This window comes from Anguilla rostrata, chromosome 7, assembly GCF_018555375.3.
Source record: "Anguilla rostrata isolate EN2019 chromosome 7, ASM1855537v3, whole genome shotgun sequence".
NCBI classification, from domain to species: Eukaryota; Metazoa; Chordata; class Actinopteri; order Anguilliformes; family Anguillidae; genus Anguilla; species Anguilla rostrata.
The window spans coordinates 51,657,574-51,677,145 of record NC_057939.1 but is presented as its reverse complement, the minus strand read 5'-3'; the positions used below and the strand labels follow the sequence as shown (position 1 = coordinate 51,677,145).

The 19,572-nt window shown below is 39.9% G+C and overlaps 2 protein-coding genes across 2 annotated transcripts; one reads left to right on the top strand and one right to left on the bottom strand.

The window, feature by feature from the left end:
• The first annotated feature begins 1,280 nt into the window (after nt 1-1,280).
• On the top strand, nt 1,281-10,213 carry LOC135259986 (uncharacterized). Its single transcript, XM_064345007.1, has 11 exons — nt 1,281-1,554; nt 1,697-1,809; nt 2,500-2,561; nt 2,876-3,021; nt 3,304-4,067; nt 5,064-5,128; nt 5,873-6,057; nt 6,244-6,359; nt 6,550-6,611; nt 7,100-7,254; nt 7,725-10,213. Exons 5-11 carry the CDS (start codon nt 3,567-3,569, stop codon nt 7,820-7,822), a joined length of 1,182 nt encoding a protein of 393 aa, XP_064201077.1. The 5' UTR covers nt 1,281-1,554; nt 1,697-1,809; nt 2,500-2,561; nt 2,876-3,021; nt 3,304-3,566; the 3' UTR covers nt 7,823-10,213.
• Nucleotides 10,214-10,912: 699 nt separating this feature from the next.
• Nucleotides 10,913-19,569, bottom strand: LOC135259982 (mucin-2-like). The gene is made up of 14 exons (XM_064344996.1): nt 19,388-19,569; nt 19,113-19,177; nt 18,760-18,914; nt 16,575-18,394; nt 16,002-16,066; nt 15,407-15,567; nt 15,040-15,149; nt 14,373-14,434; nt 13,804-13,943; nt 13,231-13,355; nt 12,884-12,942; nt 12,401-12,543; nt 11,951-12,054; nt 10,913-11,423 (listed from the first exon to the last, which is right to left on the bottom strand). The coding sequence occupies exons 4-14, from the start codon at nt 18,096-18,098 to the stop codon at nt 11,328-11,330; spliced, it is 2,589 nt and encodes an 862-aa protein (XP_064201066.1). The 5' UTR covers nt 18,099-18,394; nt 18,760-18,914; nt 19,113-19,177; nt 19,388-19,569; the 3' UTR covers nt 10,913-11,327.
• Between the last annotated feature and the right edge of the window lie 3 nt (nt 19,570-19,572).

Genomic DNA, 19,572 nt, shown 5'->3' with positions numbered 1-19,572 from the left:
TGAGGTCACCCTGACTACAGAAACTGAAGCCCCAACCACAACAGGTGTTCCCACTACAACTGTGACAGAGGGTACCATGACCACACAAACTGAAGCCCCAACTACAACCATAACAGGGTTCCCACACAACTGTGACAGAGGGTACCTGACCACACAAACTGAAGCCCCAACCACAACAGTGTTCCCACACAACTGTGAACGAGGTTACCTTGACCACACAAACTGAAGCCCCAACACAACCATAACAGGTTTCCCACTACAACTGTGACAGAGGTCTACCATGACCACACAAACTGAAGCCCCAACCCTAAAACCCATAGGTTTCCCACTACAACTGGAAACTGAGGTTACCTTGACCACACAAACTGAAGCCCCAACTAACCAAACAGGTGTCCCACTACAGCTGGGACTGAGGTCACCCTGACTACAGAAACTGAAGCCCAACCACAACAGGTGTTCCCACTACAACTGTGACAGAGGGTACCTTGACCACACAAACTGAAGCCCCAACCACAACAGGTGTTCCGACTACAACTGTGACAGAGGGTACCATGACCACACAAACTGAAGGCCCAACCACAACAGATGTTCCCACTACAACTGTGACAGAGGGTACCTTGACCACACAAACTGAAGCCCCAACTACAACCATAACCGGCGTTCCCACGACAACAGTGACGGAGGGTACCTTGACCACACAAACTGAAGCCCCAACCACAACAGGTGTTCCCACTACAACTGTGACAGAGGGTACCTTGACCACACAAACTGAAGCCCCAACTACAACCATAACCGGCGTTCCCACGACAACAGTGACGGAGGGTACCTTGACCACACAAACTGAAGCCCCAACTACAACCATAACAGGCGCATCCACTACAACTGTGACAGAGGGTACCTTGACCACACAAACTGAAGCCCACACAAACTAACGGTTGCCCCACAACATGTAGAGGGTTACCTTGACCACACAAACTGAAGCCCAACTACAACCATAACAGGCGCTCCACTACAACTGTGACTGAGGTTACCTTGACCACACAAACTGAAGCCCCAACTACAACCATAACAGGTGCTCCCACTACAACTGGGACTGAGGTCACCCTGACTACAGAAACTGAAGCCCCAACTACAACTGTAACTGTTACCCCCACAACAACTGCAACTGAGGTTACTTTGACAACAGGCACCAAAGCCCCAACTACAACTGTAACTGTGGCCCCCACAACAACTGCAACTGATGTTACTTGACAACAGACACCAAAGCCCCAACTACAACTATAACTGTTACCCCCACAACAACTGCAACTGAGGTTACTTTGACAACAGGCACCAAAGCCCCAACTACAACTGTAACTGTGGCCCCCACAACAACTGCAACTGATGTTACTTTGACAACAGGCACCAAAGCCCCAACTACAACTATAACTGTTCCCCCCACAACAACTGCAACTGAGGTTACTTTGACAACAGGCACCAAAGCCCCAACCATAGCAGGATCCACCATTGAAACATTCTCCACTCTTACTGCACCTCCAACAACAACCATAACAGGTATTACATTGTTACAGCGCCTCCTAAACTACAACACCAGGCACTACAACTGTCACATTAGCTGCCATAATCAAACAGCTGCAGGTGCTTAAATTGTAATGACCTACAACTACCCTAACTTGAACTCTTGTGTCCACTACAGCTCCCCCCAACATCAAAGTTCTTGAGTTCACCTCCACTGAATTATTTGATATTGACCTCTCAAATCGTGAATCTACAGCCTTTCAATCTAAAGCCGAGCAAATAAAACAGCTGGTAAGTGTCTTATGTGAAAAAAAACATGAAGCGCGTTTCGCTGTTGTTGGATGTGAAGCACCACATGGACCACACTCGTACACACACTAACTCATTCACATTTAGCAGGCTGAAGATTCTCCACAAGGGGGAGGTATTACCACTCAAGGTGTTTCGCATCAATGACACCGTGACTTTGTTGACAATTGCTTTGAAACATTTTTCTGGGTTCTTAAAAATGCTTAAAACTCCAGCAGAAAAACTAAATTTCTAAGAAAATCTTATATTTTTTAAGATGGATTATTAAACAGTATTTATATTATTTTAGTTATCGAAGTGAACATAAAGGAACATTTTAAAGCCTAATTATTAAACAATTAATGAATGCAAAGTAATCAGAGAACAGAACACATGTTGGGTTTCTCTTTCCATATCCACTACTCATATTTCCTCCTGCTGATTTTGTCATAATCTGGAAAAATGTATTGAAGCAATTCAATTTGAAAATTATAATTTAATAATAACATTGTTATTGTTAATGTAATATCAGATTTAGTTTGATCTTTAAGACCACCTTAATCAATAGCTAGAACAATATTTTTGTAAGTCCAATAAATGTAAAATATTTTTGCATTAATTTGTTGAAAGACATACTGGAGATTATTCTTGGAGATTGACATGTTGGCAGCTGAACTATTCCTGTACTTTCAGATTGAGCCACTTTACAAAGCGGCATTTCCTTCATTCATCAGGTTCACTGTAAGAAGCTTCAGGTGAATATGGTATTCTTTTTGTGTGTGTTGCGGTGGGGGGGGGGGGGGGTGTATGTGGGGGTGTGGTTGCAGGGGTGCTGCGTTAGGGTCTGTGATAAAATGGGCAAATTCATTAAGTTTTCATGTCATTTATGGGTTTGACAGTGGAAACAATATTCAGCTATTTCATTGTATGTGCACGGGTTTATTTGTTTGTGTGTGCATGTATGTGTGTGTGTGTGTGTACAATTGAAAGTGTGTGCTTCTATGTGTCTCATGGCTCTTTATACCTGTGTTAATTTAATAATATAACCTGCTTCTCTATTTGTATTAAGGCCTGGATCAACTATCACAAATGGAGATCTGGCCTTCAGCTCAACAAACGTACCTAGCGATGATGTCATAATCAGCACTCTGAGTGGCAGCAGCGTAACTAGTACACTAAAGATCGTCGTTACCTCAATTAAAGTCATTAATGCTGGTAGGTAATACATTATTAAGCAAGCATTTCTAAAAACATTTTGCAACTCAGTCTTTATTTTACTTCAGTTTTCAACTGGTGCTATCATTCTGCATGATTTTCACCATAGGAAGACAGCCGCTGGGCTGGAAAGTGCAATGTTGTTGGCTGAGCAACACAAGATGAAAACTGATAATGTTTTCTATGTAAACATGCAAAACAATGGCTAGCACATACTGTATGCATATGGAGTAGAGTACGTTTTAATTAATACATAATCTCTCATGAATCCAAATCTAATAGGTTCAACAACTGTGGTACCAACAACAACAGTAACAGCTGTTACACAAACTCCTACAACTACAAGTAGTGCAACCACCCTGACACCAGCAACTACAGTAACAGCTGTTACACCAACTCCTACAACTACAAGAGGTGCAACCACCCTGACACCAGCAACTACAGTAACAGCTGCTACACCAACTCCTACAGCTACAAGAGGTGCAACCACCCCGACACCAGCAACTACAGTAACAGCTGTTACACCAACTTCTAGAGCTACAACCATGGCTATGCCCACAACTACAACTCCAACTACAACTACAACTCCAACTATGACTACAACTACAACTCCAACTACAACTACAAAACCAACTACAACTACAACTCCAACTACAACTACAAAACCAACTACAACTACAACTCCAACTACAACTACAACTCCAACTACAACTACAACTACAACTACAACTCCAACTACAACTACAACTCCAACTACAACTACAAAACCAACTACAACTACAACTCCAACTACAACTACAAAACCAACTACAACTCCAACTACAACTACAACTCCAACTACAACTACAAAACCAACTACAACTACAACTCCAACTACAACTACAAAACCAACTACAACTACAACTACAACTACAACCCCCAAACCTCGTCCACCTACTGTTCCAGTTGTGGCTCTTCAAGTGACTATACAGACAGTCTTCATACCTGCATTAGCTAATAGCAATTCACCAGAGTTCCAGAAGCTAGCATTCAGTATTGTTACTGTGGTAAGTCTCTGTCTTTATTTTTCTTTCTTCCTGTCTGTCAATCAAATTTTAGAATCCGCGGTGGGTTTCCTGAAAGCCTCTTTAATGGCAAGAACCTCTTTAAATCCCTCTTATGATCACTCTCAAAATTACATGGGTTTCCCAAACACATTCGTAATGAAAGTGCCTCTTTAATTCACTCTTGAGCTATGGAGCCATCTAGACCACTCGTTCACAGCAAAGAACCTCTTTGCTTACAGCCATCCAACCATGCACCACACACAATACGCGTGAGCTTACAAAGCATGTGTACCGTCACAGCCTACAATAGCCCAAAATGTGTAGCAGCCTCCTATTCTATTCTTTTTCCATGTATACCCAGAGTAAATTGTAAAAATATAAAATACATACCCATAAAATAAAATAAAAACTGCATCTGGAAATGATTTGGAATGAGGGTGTATTATATTGAACATGACAAAGACTAGGCTTGATACAGTGTTAGATACTATCTAGTCTGTAGGTAATCAGAGCACTAATTTAGTTAGGAAAATGGCGAGCATCGTTGGGATGAATGGCCTATTCTCTCCATTATATTATGTTATGTTATGTTATGTCATGTTGAGTACTTGATCATTTTTAATCCTGTTAAATGCAATTGATAAGCAAATGATAAACTAATTACGTTTCATGAATAAAAACAAATTGCTGCACCTTTATAATTGTCTAAATAATAAGGCCAACGTGTGGCCCCCAGTGGAGAACTGGCTAAATTGACCTGACTGCGCATCAAAGAATCCTGCACCTGAATGAAAGGTGCAGAAAAATTGCGATCATGGTCACCTGAAGCCAGGTGTGGGTCATGTCTGAGGACATTTCCTTAATTATTTAATCTATTATTCTATTAATCTATTATCCTTTATTTGAATATTTTATGGATTCAGTTTCTAACTCAAAGGAATACCATATCAAATTGTCTAATGCCACTAAATCCTTTTTCTTTCCCGCTGATTATAGTGTGATGTGATTTACAGCGCACGCTACGGGTTTATTTTCATCCGGACGATTGTGATTCGATTCAGGTAATATAACCTATTCACGGTGAAGAGCTTTTTTTCTGTGGTTTTATTGAATAAAGATCCACTAAAATGAAGCCACTCTATTCGTCAGTTCGGGTGTATTTGAACCTATATTAGTTGTTTAAAATGTTTATTTTGGGAAAGTAAAATAGGTGCACAGTTGCCATTGAACTAATCAAAACTGGGGGAAACACCTAAACATTTGCTAAGTAGACTTTTCTTTACACAGATCTTGTCAAACCAAATCAGGTGGCATAGTAGTCTAAGATATCAGTACAGTTGTACAGTAGGGGTGATAATTATGTACTCTACTGTGCAAAAGGCAGGGACCACCCTTTAGTTTATTCAATTTCCACTCAAAACAGCCATTCAGAGCAAATATGTTTTTTTCAGTGTCAGAGAATAATGCATGAAGCGTACATTTAATGGAAGCTGTATGCTGTACATAAAAGCAAAGGGTGGAAACATTAAATACTGAAAGATTCGATGTTGTGCATAGTTGTGGAGGTTTTGTGCAACTTTGTGCTAAATATGTGTTGGCTGCATTCTTTTCTGACACTGAAAAATAAATAACCTGCGCTTACAACGGCTGTTTTCACTGGAAAGTAAACACAAGAAAGGGTGATGCCTGACCTCCACGCAGAACCGTATGACTGACTTGTCTCTCCTTTTCTCGCCCATCACCTGGCTCTCCCTGTCCCTGTTCCCCTCTCTCTCTCCTGGGCATGTCCTCGTTCCCCCTTACAGGGGCGTGGCACGAAACCGTGCGGAACTGGATACGCAGGCGGAGGTGGAGCTGGAGTTTCGGGACAACACCTCACCCGAATCGCTCCCGACCAGCGACGACATCGTCAACACGCTGAAAGAGGCAGTGAGCAACCCCAACAACACATTCAACATCACTATTGACCCCGCCTCCATTTTAATTCTAAGTAAGTCAAACACACGTTTTCCATAGTTGTTGTTGTTTTTTGTTTTTTGTTTTTTTTTCTCCTGAGACAAAAATGTACCATACTGTACATGGAATGCCAACAAATATGTTGTTAAGTAATCATGAGAAATATATGTTCTGCTTTTAAGCAATCTTTAATTTCAAGATGCATGTTGTGCATTTACAGGAACCCCGAACAACGTTGTGGAGCTAGTGTTCACCTCCACTGACACATTTGTGGACACACTTCTAGACGCGAACTCAGAAGCCTTTAAAACCAGAGCACGGGTCACAGCAGAACAGGTAAGGCTTTCATGTGACGGGCAGTTATGAACTGTGGTTTTGTTTGGCAGGGCAGAAATAGAAATATATTGGATTTGGTGGAATAATTTTATTAAATTTTATTAAATCTTGAATATTACATTACCGACTCACTAATGCAGCATGTTAAATAGTGCACACATTAAAATGCATGAATATATGTCCCTTTCAGATCGAGCCAGTTTTCAAGGCTAACTTCTCATCGTTCATCTCTATGACTGTCACGAATTTCAGGTGCCAATCCATTCATTACATTGTGTGTGTATGTGTGTGTGTTTGTGTGTGTGTGTGTGTGTGTGTGTGCGTGTATGCATGCATGTGTGTGTTTGTGTGTGTGTGTGCGTGTATGCAGGCGTGTGTGTGTGTGTGTGCGTGTATGCATGCATGTGTGTGTGTGTGTGTTTGTGCGCGTGATGTGTGCATGTGTGTGTGTGTGTATGTGTGTGTGTGTGTGTGTGCGTGTATGCATGCGTGTGTGTGTGTGTGTGTGTGCGTGTATGCATGCATGTGTGTGTGTGTGCCCGTGTATGCATGCATGTGTGTATGTGCGTGTGTGTGCGTGTCTGCTGTTATGTGCGTGTGCCTATGTGCCTGTGTGTATTTTTGGATGCGAATGGGCACGTGTGCGCACATCTGTGCAGTGCTGATACCTGCGCAGTGCTGATACCTGCGCAGTGCTGACACCTGCGTGGTGCTAATACCTGTTGTTTTTTTCCATCAAGTGCTGGATCAGTCGTCACGACTTCAAGTCTAGCCTTCAACTCCTCAGGACGTTTTCCCAGTGCCAATGAGATCGCAAACTCTCTGATAAACGCTGTGCAGAGGGGACAAGTGAACTTAAACATCGACGTAAACTCAATTAAAGTCAATGGGACAGGTAGGTGTTATGCATGCCATTAAGTTATTTTATATGAATTTCGTATAGCAATTACATTCTAGTTCAAGCATAGTCTTCGCCAAGCCAAGTCTCTTCAACACTGTGCTTGATGGTTTTGCAAGCTCCTTGGGTAGCTCTCAGCTTTTATAGTTCATTAAATACCATGCAAAAATAAAACACAAGAGATGCACAAGTTCTGGTAGGGAATAAAATAATAATATAGGTGCACATTTCTCTGACAACTTTTTAACTATAAAAGCAATGGAGGTCAATCCATCGCTGCTTCAGCTGCGGTTCAGTATATCTTTGTGTTTCCTATATTTTCTAATGGACGCAAAGCTGGCATATTGGGACTTACCACAGCTACAGTATTTACACCGTTGAAGTGTTGATGCCGAGAATGTGTGTACAACTTTATTTGGTTTGCTGTCCACTAAAATGTAGTTTTTTTTTTGTCACAAATTTTACAGCCTTCACCGCATCCACAGCTGGACCCGGAACCAAAACAAGCCTGCTCACGACTTTGTGCTTGGTTTTCACCTCATTGCTTTTCACCCACCTCTGGTAAATTCAGCCAATCAAGTGCACCCAAAGATGAACGTTACCTCACAATGACAAAACCAAGGACTGTATATGGGAACTATATGGGGGGGAGGGGGGACCACAACCAGATGCCCAGAAAAGCAGTTATGCCAGCAAAAGTTCCAAACGGACTAAGTCGGACTCAGCCATCGAACTGCAAACAAAGCCTTTCTGTAGTCAAGCCTGGAGCGGTGTCTATATTAACTTGTGTTTGTTCACTCATTAATAATGAATTTTCTGACTTATACTTCAAGTCAAGCTACTAGCAGGGTCTTTTAAAAAAAAATAGGGAGTCTTAAAGCCTTCGTCATCTCATCCTATACTAACTGCATAGAGCTTCCTCAGATAATGATTCATTTTCAAATGCCATATTTATTGTTCTACAGATTGACAGTCGTGCCAGCCTGAACACAAAATATGAACTCAGCTAACAATAACTGAGCTTTAATAATGAAGGTTGCCTGTCTATCCATAACACCAAATATATATTTGATCTAGTATTTTATGAAACAATAGCCATGGGGTGATACTTTTGAACTCATAAACTTAGTTAAAGAAAAGGGGAAATTCGTATAATTGTTTTAAAAGCGACCATGTTAAATGTAGCAAACCAACTAAGTGCCTTTGCAAGCTGGGCTTGCTGATTAAAGCAATGTGAGTTGAGACACTGACCTATTTTGAAAGAGCGTTACCATATCATATACACTGCTGTCTGTTACAATGAAATGTTTCATTACATTTTGTAAAATCTATCAAATGTGTAATCAAATGTATTTATTGCTAAAAATAAAAATTTTACTTTTAAGTGCATGAAAGTTGCAAGTACCAAGGTCTGCTCACAAACCGAAAATTGTTTGAAGCTTAAAGGCTGCCAGTTTCATTTTTTCTTGCAAAGAAAGATCCTGTGTGATATTTAGATATAATAAATGAGTTTCCATGCACAGCCTTGCATTGGGCACCAAATTTTTTTAAATAATATATTTTTTTCAGATAGTATTATTAAATGAAGACACCACGGTCACATGTAAAGCAATGGAGGTCATATAACATAAACACAATTACCAGCTAACGAAGCTCAATAAAACTACTATTTAATTCTCTGTGACGATACAAAGGCTGTTACTACAACTAGTATTATTTCTTTTCACTACACAGTGAATTTAGTGCCAATATTATTTACACGTGGTTCACAACTCGTGTGTGTTCTGTGACCCCCAAAACACAACTCACATGTGTTTTACGCATCGTAAAACTACAATTCCTGTTTTAATGCTCTCAAACTACACATTCAAAACTACAAACTTCAAGCTGTGGACGCACAGAAATAGAATTTATTTTGGCATTGGGATGGCAGGTATGCCATCCCGCCAAGTTACGCCTTGGCGGGGGCATGCCCCATACCTATACAGCACCGAGAGTTTGGCACTTTTCAGGGTTCCCCATTTATTTTTACTTGTACGATAGGGGAGAAACCGCACGTGTACGCACCAATCAAAATTAAGCTATCCTCAGCCAATCAGGGGAAGAGTATCTCATAGCCAATCGCATGACCGCTGTGCAGGTGAGTAATGTCAGAGATTTCGGTAATACTAATGAAAAACGCACTCGCGCGTATATGTGCATGATATATGAAATCATGATCAAATGATCGATGATCAAACTTAAACATCTTTGATTAATCGTGTGCAACAAATATGACGTTGTAATTGGTAATTCTTGGTCGAGCAATGACCGGCTTTATTCAAGCTGGCTATGATTTGATTTCTATGAAAGGCAGACTAACGAACAAGCTTTTACATCACTGACTTACTGCTTACACCGTTGGCTGGCTAGTGAGTCAGCTTCGAATTGCTTGTAGTAAAAAAGTAATTTGGAGCATGGATATGATGAAACAGCATGTGTCCATTTATTGGGAGTTTCTGTTCTATAGCATTAATTAGGAATATGTATTGTTTAGATTTTGACGATGCCGATATACTGTTAAAACGGGACAGGTGACTAAACGAACAGCAGCAACAGCTACTGGGAACGTGATTTCACAGAAATGACTGTGTGATCTCCACGACGTGAGTTGTAAACTTCGTGTAAATAATATTGGCACTAAATTTGCTGCATATTTTAGCGTTCGTTTTCAGTCATAAATGTTATATTTTGCTATAATTTCTCAATAGATTAAAATCTGTTTGTTTGAACCTGCATGAAATATGCCTATTTATGTATGTATGTATGCTGCAATAAAGGAAAAGGGTAGACACACTAAATACTGAAAGATTTTGGTATTGTACATGGTTGTGGAGGTTTTTGTGTAATGTTGTGTTAAATACATATGTTTGCTGCATTATTTTCTGACACTGAAAAATAAATAACTTTCACTTAATGGCTGTTTTCACTGGAAAGTAAATGAAGTAAAGGGCGGTCTCTGACATTTTCACAGTATTGATTGTGCGTGTATGTATGTATGAAATGAATGAATGAAATAAATGATTGAATGAACGAATGTATGAATGAATGTATGAAATGAAATGAAATGATACCCAAAACCTCTACTTCTTCAAAATGCAGATATGGATTTAAAATCATGGCATTTTATTTCTAAATACAGGGAAAAGTGCAGAAATAGCAGCTAGAGGATACATTCACAAAAATGCAATGGAATATTAATTATGTGCCCAAATTCGTGTGCCTTGCAGTGCGCAAACTCTAACTAACTGTGTATGCAGAAGATCCATCTACATTAAGACATCTATAATATCAAAATATTTGATGTCCAGCAGATGTGTGTCTGTCAAGCCTTAGGGTGATGAGGAGTTCACTGCTATTCGTGTCGTAGGTAACCTTTAACCTATGGGAGATGATTTGCATTTCTAATATTCCTATTTATGTAATTGCAAATGTTTTTCAAATGTTTCTTATTACTGGTTTTATACACACAGTGACAGTTAACACAGCCTCCAAATATATAAAAATCACACTGAAAAATTATACTGTGTCTCACTATACCACATAATCATTACTACCCCCCCCCCCCACATACACACATAATGAAAACTACATTTTATGAAATTACATTTGGCATATGTCATGTTGATTTCTAACACATATATAGGTGTGTGTGTTTGAGTCTGTCAGCAATAATAGGAAGCCCCCATATTTGGAGGCAATGCCACTACCTATACCCCTAATGAGCCTGCAAGTGTCCATCATTTTTCTGTACTGTTTGTCTCTACTGTTTATGTCCTTTGATGTTACTTGTGTATGCGGACATGAATGACAGTGTTAAAATATGTGTGTGCGTGCATGGGTGCATGCGGGTGAGTGGGTGTGTGTATCAGGGTGTGTGTGTGCGTGCGTGTGTGTGTGGGTGGGTGTGTTGTGTGAGTGTGTGTGCAGGCATGTGTGCATGTGTGGGTGGGTGTGTGGGTGTGTTGTCTGTTGAATGTGTGAGATAGAGACAGAGAGAGCCTTACCATGACACAGAGCCCAGTATGCTGTCAGACACTATTGTGAACTGGAGAAATATTGTAATGCTGGGAGTTAGATAACGATAGAGACCTCTTCAACTTCCTCCACATTCCCGTTTTACACCCCTTGAGAGAGAGGACGAAAAAAGAAAATATATCGCATTGGAATGGGAACCCAGACTCATATCTACCAATGTATAAGACAACACTTTACCCCACCCTCTCAGGCTGGCACATCATAGAGCCAAAAGTAGTACCACTGTGTGGCATTTAGACTGGGGTGAGTGTTGGTGTATGGGGCACGGTTTATATCAAACTGGTAGAGATCAACCTGGCCATTAGAAGCTCTACATTTCACATAGCGCATAGTTCTGTGGAACATTAGTGTGGGTTGTTGACTGTGATTCTGGCATTAAAGCAAAAAAAAAAAAAATGTTGCAGTAATAATACAGAAAAGATAACTGAATTGACCTCTAAAAACAACATCCTACGTATTGACCCCGTTCATAATTATTGGTCATTCTGCGTGTAAAAAGTACATTTGGTTTGTCGGCTTCCCTAGATGAAGCGATGAGCCTCAAACTATGCATCGGGGGGTTCAGGGAGGAGAGGGGGTGATTAATTTGGATATTTGGTTGGAAGTTGATACTCACGACCACCACAGCTACAGGGAGAAGAAGGATGAGAAGGCCACACATGACAATGATGGCCACAGCGTATTCTGGGAATGGCCTGGGAGATGGCGTAGGCCCGGCCTCTGCATGGGGGGAGGGGCGAGAGGGTTGGAAATGTGCATGAGTGTGATGCTGTGATCTGTGTTTGTCTGACAGTCTAGGGAAACATTGTGGGGAACACTGAGCTGGCTTCAGGCAACATCCACCTTTACCTTCAACACGAGATTAGTGTACAAATGAAGAGTCAAATGTTTCCTTATTTCTTAATTTCTTAGGGAAAAAAAAAACAATTTGCGCAAGATTCATTTTGGTGATTGCTGAACTCAACCAGTTAAAAAAAAAAAACACTTGCATTTCACCTTGAATCAAATTTAAGGACAAATGTTGAGTGAATCCAAGCTACTGTATTATCAAGTGACTGTCAACTACCATTCGACAGGGAGGATGGGTCTACGGTAAGGCCTTCGAATTCAAGCTGAGGCAAACCAGCCCGCAAAATCTGAGACACCGTGGCAGAAGAGATCCCAGTCTTCTCAAAGATCACTGCCAGTTCAGCCACCACAGAACCTGAACTGTGGAAAAGGAGAGAGATAAAGGACTGGCCCTTCATAAATCATGTATGTCAAGAAAATGTGATCCTAAATCTACTGTAAAAACTCATTTTTCCCCAATAGTAAGGCTGTGTCAACTCATGTAAATAACAATAAAAAAATATTTCAGCAACCTATTGACCATCATCATGGATATGTGACATTATTACATGTCTTTCAATGTTATTTGATATTTTTTTAAAGTGCCGCCCACTTAGAGGGTCTTAATTTATAACAATCCACCATCACAGATTAACGACATAAAATATGTAGTCACTATGTACATGAAATGTATCATATTTAGCTCATATTATATACTCACGTCATTTTAGTCACGTGGACACCAGAAAATCCTTTTATGTCTTTATAAAGCTTTATTACCTGAGAGAGAGAGAGAGAGAGAGAGATTGAGGGGGGGTGGGGGAGGGGGGAGAGATGCCCAGAATGAGTTTGTGTTTGCTGAACAGCAATGGGTGGTGAGACATATTCTTATCTGGTCAAAACAAGAAAAATAAAGACAGAATCTCAACGTTTTTTCTTTTTTTTTTTTTGCGCATGAAGGACGGAGATCCTGTCCGTCTGAGTGTGGCATACGTCATACCCCCAGGACTTTAACTGGGAATGGTGTGGGGTGGCGCGCTTGCACGCGCCTGCGTCTCACTCACTCACAGATGTGCGGATGAACGTGCTGTAGAGCTGGAAGAGGTGCGACCCCCGATCGGCCAGCTCCTCTGCAAAATGCAGGCTTGTGATCCTCAGGGACAGGGGGAAAACATCCACCGGGGCCTGAAAACCTGAGGAAACACGTAATTTAATAATTCATTCCACAGCAACTATGCCCTCCATCAGCACACCTCTCATGTGACCTTTGACCTTCCATAATACCATAATAATTTTGCGTTTTAATAATGGTACCCAAGAGCATACTATTGAAACTTTAAATACTATTTAAAATATCAATATTGTGTTCTTGAGAAATAAAAATATTGTCAAATACAAAAATATTTATATATATATTTATATATTTATATATATATAAAATTAATATAACAAAAATGTTATTTATCATGAAACTAAAATACAATTAGAATCGCATGCTCACCCTCCCCAGACCGACAGAGGATAGCGCATCGACCAGGACTGTGATACACACGGGGAATTAGTATAACGACTAAACTGGGGAGAAAATGGGAGAAAAATGGCAAAAAAAGAAAAAAAGAATCGCATGCTGTCGGTACTGACCATTGACTGACAGGAAATGCTTCAGGTGGAGGAAGGGGCCCTGGGAGCTCAGAACAGCAGCTGTTAGAACATCATCTGGTGTCTTCTGCTCTGCATTATATTTAAACTCTATGGTAGCACCCACCAAACCATCAATGTTTCTGAAAGAGACGAGAGAGATAGATCAGCTTAGATGGTGCAGGCACAGAAAGTGTTTCAGACTGAATGGTAAATCATTAACATATAAAACCATTTAGTTTACAATGATTTATTAATTTCCCAGGTCAAACCAGGAATCCAGATTATTTTGATTTACTGTAATTTTGAGATGCAGAGTATCATTCTCTGTGTTGCTTTCCTACACGATGAAAACCGCATTTTTACAGTGAAATGTTTGTAAAACTTTACTGGATTTTTACAAAGGATTCATGCAGTCTGTCCCTTCATCAAATGTTTATTTATTTATTTATTTATTATTTCTGGATAACATAGCCATAGTTAAATTACATAGCTAAATAGCATGTTTCACACAGGAAACACATTTGCTTTGTTTCTACTTCTGAGCAGGCTGAATACAAAATAAAAATTACCTGAACTTCACAGTCGATGACAGGCTCTTGTTCCCATAGTATTTAGAAAACACCTCTCCAAGCTAAATGAACACATCAATGTTATCACTGTGGTTTCTATGACAAATGCAAGAACAATTCGGCATTCATCTTTTTTTAAATCTTTTTTTGTTCATGGCTGTTTCCTTATGCTAATCACATGTACAGGATTGCACATAATTGCTTAACAATAAAATAATTTACAGACAGTCAGCATTCATTATCTCATACACCTGGGATATGCACAGAGACAAACGTCTGCGCTTGTGTCAAGAATCCCATGTTGGTTTTTTGTAGGAACGTTTTTAAGAACAAAAGTAAGAATAATTTAAGAAAGGTTCTGTTACATGGGAGGCACCATTAAGTCTGTGTCTCTCCACAGAATCATGTTGGTTTAAGTAACGTTTTTGAGAACAAATAAGAATGATCATTCTATGGTAAGAAGAGTCTGGAGGGAATGAGTTCCCATTATTTCAAGCGAGGTGTTCCCTTTTTAGGAGCTTTGCCAACAAATGATGAGCAGCTCTCTGAGATAAATATGTGTATTCCTCATTCATGGATTAACATACAACTCAAAACAAGTCTATGACAGAATAGTCCAGGCAAGGACAGTTTAAAAAAGCAGTCACCAGAGTACTGCAGTACTTACCCACTGGTAGAGCGCATTGCTAGTCTCAATGTGATATGAAGACAGGGAGTCATTGAGTGACAATGAAAAGGACTGAACCAGAGTGAGATTTACCAGCACCAAGGTTTCCTCTGTAAAAGTGAGAGAAAGGGAGTTACACACATACTAATTCAAACACATCAAAATTATCAGTGTTAAATCCACGCTGTTAAAGATCAAAAGCCACCTCTGGTAATACTGGTACAATTTTGAAAGACTGCGACTGTTCAATTACTGAAGAAATTAAAAATAAGTTAATTTGAGTGAAGGCAACACTATGAACGGACTGTACATCAACTTTCAAACAATGTGGTTACAAAAGATCTTTAAGACACTGAAAAATATTTACCGAAAGCCTGTATAGAAGCTGGCATGATGTTTAAAAAAAAATGGCTGTCGGCGAATGTAGCATTTTGCAGGACTTTCTTTACTTCAGATGAACTGACTAGCTCATCCTGACTCGCTTCTTCTTTGAACAGCAAATCCACATCTGTTATCACTGAGCCTTTTCTAGGGTGTAGAGGATACCGAGAGGAAAAAACTGAAACAAAGCACGCGGACACTACAAATACAATCTTACTGTAAGCTCACCTGTGAGAATCAAACTGAACAACTCAATGTGAATCAACGCACAGACAACACGAAAGCACGTTCAGTGGCATTGCAGATACGATCTCTACATTAAAACATCGAACACATGTTTATAAATCGATATTGTATTAAATAATAAAGCAACAACATTTTATCCCGTGCTGATCTTCTCCATCATGTTATAACAGCTGGAAAATCATTATGTTATAACATGATTATTTTTATGTGAGTATTTATTTATTCATTCCAGTGTTTGTTGGATTTTTCAAATGTGATTCTACATTTGTTTGGAACTGCACTTCCCATAAACTGTTCTCAGTTGCATGCAGTAATTTCAACATTCATTGAAATACCTGAATCCTTTAACCATTGATCCAAAAAACGATTTGACAAATTTCTTTAAAAATATTTTGTTGATCTGAAAAATAATAAAACACAAAACAAATTGTTAATAGACATTTAAGCTAATACAAAGTTCCAAATATGAAAATATTTTATTTTCTTGTCTCAACAATGATCATGCTTTGTTTAATTAAGTACAAACCTTCTAATTTGTTCTGTCCACTAATACAATCAAAAGTGTGTATTTATTTTATCTATATTTAGAGTATTTGCCTCATTTTTAGAATTGTAAACACAAACCAAGTTGAACTTAGCAATGCATTTTCAAAATCGTAAAAAAATTAAATGCTTTAACACAACAAGTTAAGAGTATAGCTTTGGTTGTGAGATTCATGATGCTGATCTGACATATTGATTAAAAAATATATAAAATAGCAAAATTGTTGGTTTCCATGTTCAAGAACCTTTTTCTCCCAGAGGCTTGGTTGTTAGTTTTTCAAAAATGATCTCAATATTATAAATGTTTAAAAAAGAACAAATAAATTTCAGTCATATCAAAAGCATAAATGATGCTAAGAACTCACCTCAGTAGTCACGTGCTTCTCCAACTGCCGGTACTTTTCTGAATTTTGATCTAAGAGTTCACTCGTGAATTCGTCCCGTAGACTGAATCGCAACAGAACAGTTCTGATTTGCGAATTTGCAGCAGCGGAAGTTACTTTTGTTGTGTTCTGGTTGACTGCCACAGTGCTGGGCTGAGGAGCTGTACTTTGAGTAAGCTCATGAAGACTTGAGCTGTGCTGAGTGGTCGTACTTGAGAATGGTTCTACACCAGTGATGGGTGTGGCAGCTGGAACCTTAGTTGTGGCTGCTGGGACAGTGCCCAGTTGTGTACGTGTGGTTGTGGCAATGACAGTTGGGTGTAATGTGGCAGTGTTTGGTTGTGTAGCTGTATGTTTGACTGTAGGCATTGCAGTTGTGTTATTTTTGTTTCCTGTGGTTGCAGTTGTGGCAATTTCAGTTGAATTGTCAGTGTTGACAGTTGATGTATTCTGTGTTGTCTGTGTTGTCTTTATATTAAACTGTGGAACTGTAGTCTTACTGGGGGGCACTGTTGTTTTGTCGCTTTGTGTGTTTACAGATTCTGTTGTCATGCTTACTGTCTGAGTTGCGTTTGTGCTGGGTTGTGTAAATGCAGGAATCGTTGTGAGTGCTTCTGTTTGTGGTACTGTCAGGCTGCCAGGCTGTGTGAATGCAGAATTATGTGTAGTGGTTGTTACGAGTGGTGTGTTACTGCTAATTAGGGAAGTTATTGCAACAGTTGTTTTAAGAGATGTCGGGTCAGGGTTCACTGTCTGTGCTGTGGGGGCACTAGTGAGAGTTGCAGTTGGGGGTTTAGTTCCTGTTGTCATAGTAACCTCAGTCAGAGATATATTGGGGGCTACAGTTTCTGTTGTCAAAGTGACCTCAGTCACCACTGCAGTGAGGGCACCACTCATGGCTGTGGTTGGGCCTTCAGTGCCTGTTATCATAGCAACCTCAGTAACAGTTTTAGTGGAGGCATCAGTGAGAGTTGAAAATGGGGCAACTCTGTCCGTGGTCAAAATAACCTCAGTTACAGTTGTAGCAGGGGCCTCAGTCAAGATTGTTGTTGGGGATTCCGTTCCTGTTGTCATAGTAACCTCAGTTACAGTTGTAGTAGGGGCACCAGTCATGGATGTAGCTGGGCTATTAGTGTCTGTGGTCAAAGTAACCTCAGTCAAGGTTGAAGTACTGGTGCCAGTCAGGATTGTAGTTGGGGCTTCAGTTTCTGTTCTGAAAGCAACTTCAGTCACAGCTGTAGTGGGGGCACCAGTGGCAGTTGTAGTTGGGGTTACTGTTTCTGTGGTCAAAGTAACTTCAGTCACAGCTGTAGTGGGGGCACCAGTCATGGTTGTAGGTGGGGATTTAGTTCCTCTTGTCATAGTAACCTCAGTCACAGTTGTAGTGGGGGTACCAGTCATGGTTGTAGTTGGGGCTTCAGTTTCTGTTGTTTTAGTAATCTCAGTTGCAGCTTTAATGGGTTCTCCATTTATCGTTGTAGTTTGGGCTTCCGTCCCTGTTGTCATAGTAACCTCAGTCACCACCGTCAGGCTGCCAGGCTGTGTGTTTGTAACATTATGTGTAGTGGTTGTTACAAGTGGTGTGTTACTGCTAATTAGGGAAGTTGTAGCAATAGTTGTTTTAAAAGATGTCGGGTCAGGGTTTGCTGTCTGTGTGTCTGTTTGCGGTGTTGATATTAATTCTAGTGACACAGAGGTTGTGTTCACTGTGTGAAGACTTTGAGGTAAAGGTGGAGTAAATGTGTTTTTGTCAGATTTTGTTGTGGGAGTGCTTGTTGTAGTCGGTGAAGTTTGTGTCGGGACTGTAAAACAAAAGGAGGGTCAGAGGTTAGCTTGTGTGTTAAATTAATACTGCTTTAGACTCCAAAATACACTGGAGATAGATTACTAGTGTGTATTTACTGTTTTTTTAATATCTATTCAGAGCGAAGGTTCCGATAAATAACACACCAGCAGCAATCTCGTCTTGTTTTGGAACCACTGTGTAACTGAAACCAATGCTGGACATATTTGTAGGTTCGTAAACGTAGTGATAATATGAACAAGGTACAAATAAGTGAAGAGTAAGTCCAATTCAGTCTAAATAGCACAAGAACATGAAATGTCAGTAAACATACCGTCAGATAGAATGGCGTTTTACTGTTGCATTAAAGTGTAATTATCTTACTTGTGGTTGTAATGGTGGAGATGTTTACTTGGAGACTGAAACCAGAGGTGTTGGAGAACGTGGCTTCTTTGAGGGTTTGGGTCACATCGCTGGTGTTTGGTACGACACTGAAATTGTTGAACACTAGGGAAGTGTCCACCACAATTGATCCTTTCCTAAAAGCGAGAGCAACCTTGTCTTAAAAAATGTTTTAAAAGTACCGTGCAGTCTATCATATGGCAAATGTTTCAATCAAAAATGTTTCAAAGGGCTCAGTTATTTTCATAACATAATAGGTGTTGCACATACATGATTCTTTCATGTGGTTAAACTGGTGACATAATTTTAAACTTTCGATATATGTTTGTGCCTACCTGAAGCCGTTGACTTTGGTGCGATTGAATCCCTTCCCATATTTCTGGGAATAAATCTTATCCAACTACAAAAAAATATATATTTTATACAAATATAAAACATGTTCATTTTCATTGATTAATAAAAAGGGGGTAATTAATGTATAAAGACAACGACTGACTGAGAAAAGAAATTATATTATTAAAAGCCATATAAGAAGGACAGAGAATATTGCATTAAAATATTTGAACAGCTGCTCATATCTCTCACCCAAAAACCCAAAAATGGCAGTTACCTGTGTCGTTACTTCCTTCGCCAAGGCCTTGAAGTTCTCTGAAGAGGGATTCTTCAGATCCTCATTAAAGTCCTCCACTATGTGGAACTCCAGTGACAAGGCTGGCTCTGGTGGCGGGGGTCTTGTTGTGGTTGATGCCGTTGTGGATGTGGAAAATGGACTCCTACTTGTTGTAACTGTTGTTT

Bases quoted from the DNA above. Each gene is read 5' to 3' on its own strand.
- LOC135259986 (XM_064345007.1), top strand. From the start codon at position 3,567: ATGGCTATGCCCACAACTACAACTCCAACTACAACTACAACTCCAACT. The intron at 6,360-6,549 runs GTAAGGCTTTCA...TGTCCCTTTCAG, and splicing joins CACGGGTCACAGCAGAACAG to ATCGAGCCAGTTTTCAAGGC. The intron at 6,612-7,099 runs GTGCCAATCCAT...TTTTCCATCAAG, and splicing joins ATGACTGTCACGAATTTCAG to TGCTGGATCAGTCGTCACGA.
- LOC135259982 (XM_064344996.1), bottom strand. From the start codon at position 18,098: ATGACAACAGGGACGGAAGCCCAAACTACAACGATAAATGGAGAACCC. The intron at 15,568-16,001 runs GTATTTCAATGA...TCTACACCCTAG, and splicing joins TCAATGGTTAAAGGATTCAG to AAAAGGCTCAGTGATAACAG. The intron at 15,150-15,406 runs GTAAATATTTTT...TCACTTTTACAG, and splicing joins AGCTTCTATACAGGCTTTCG to AGGAAACCTTGGTGCTGGTA.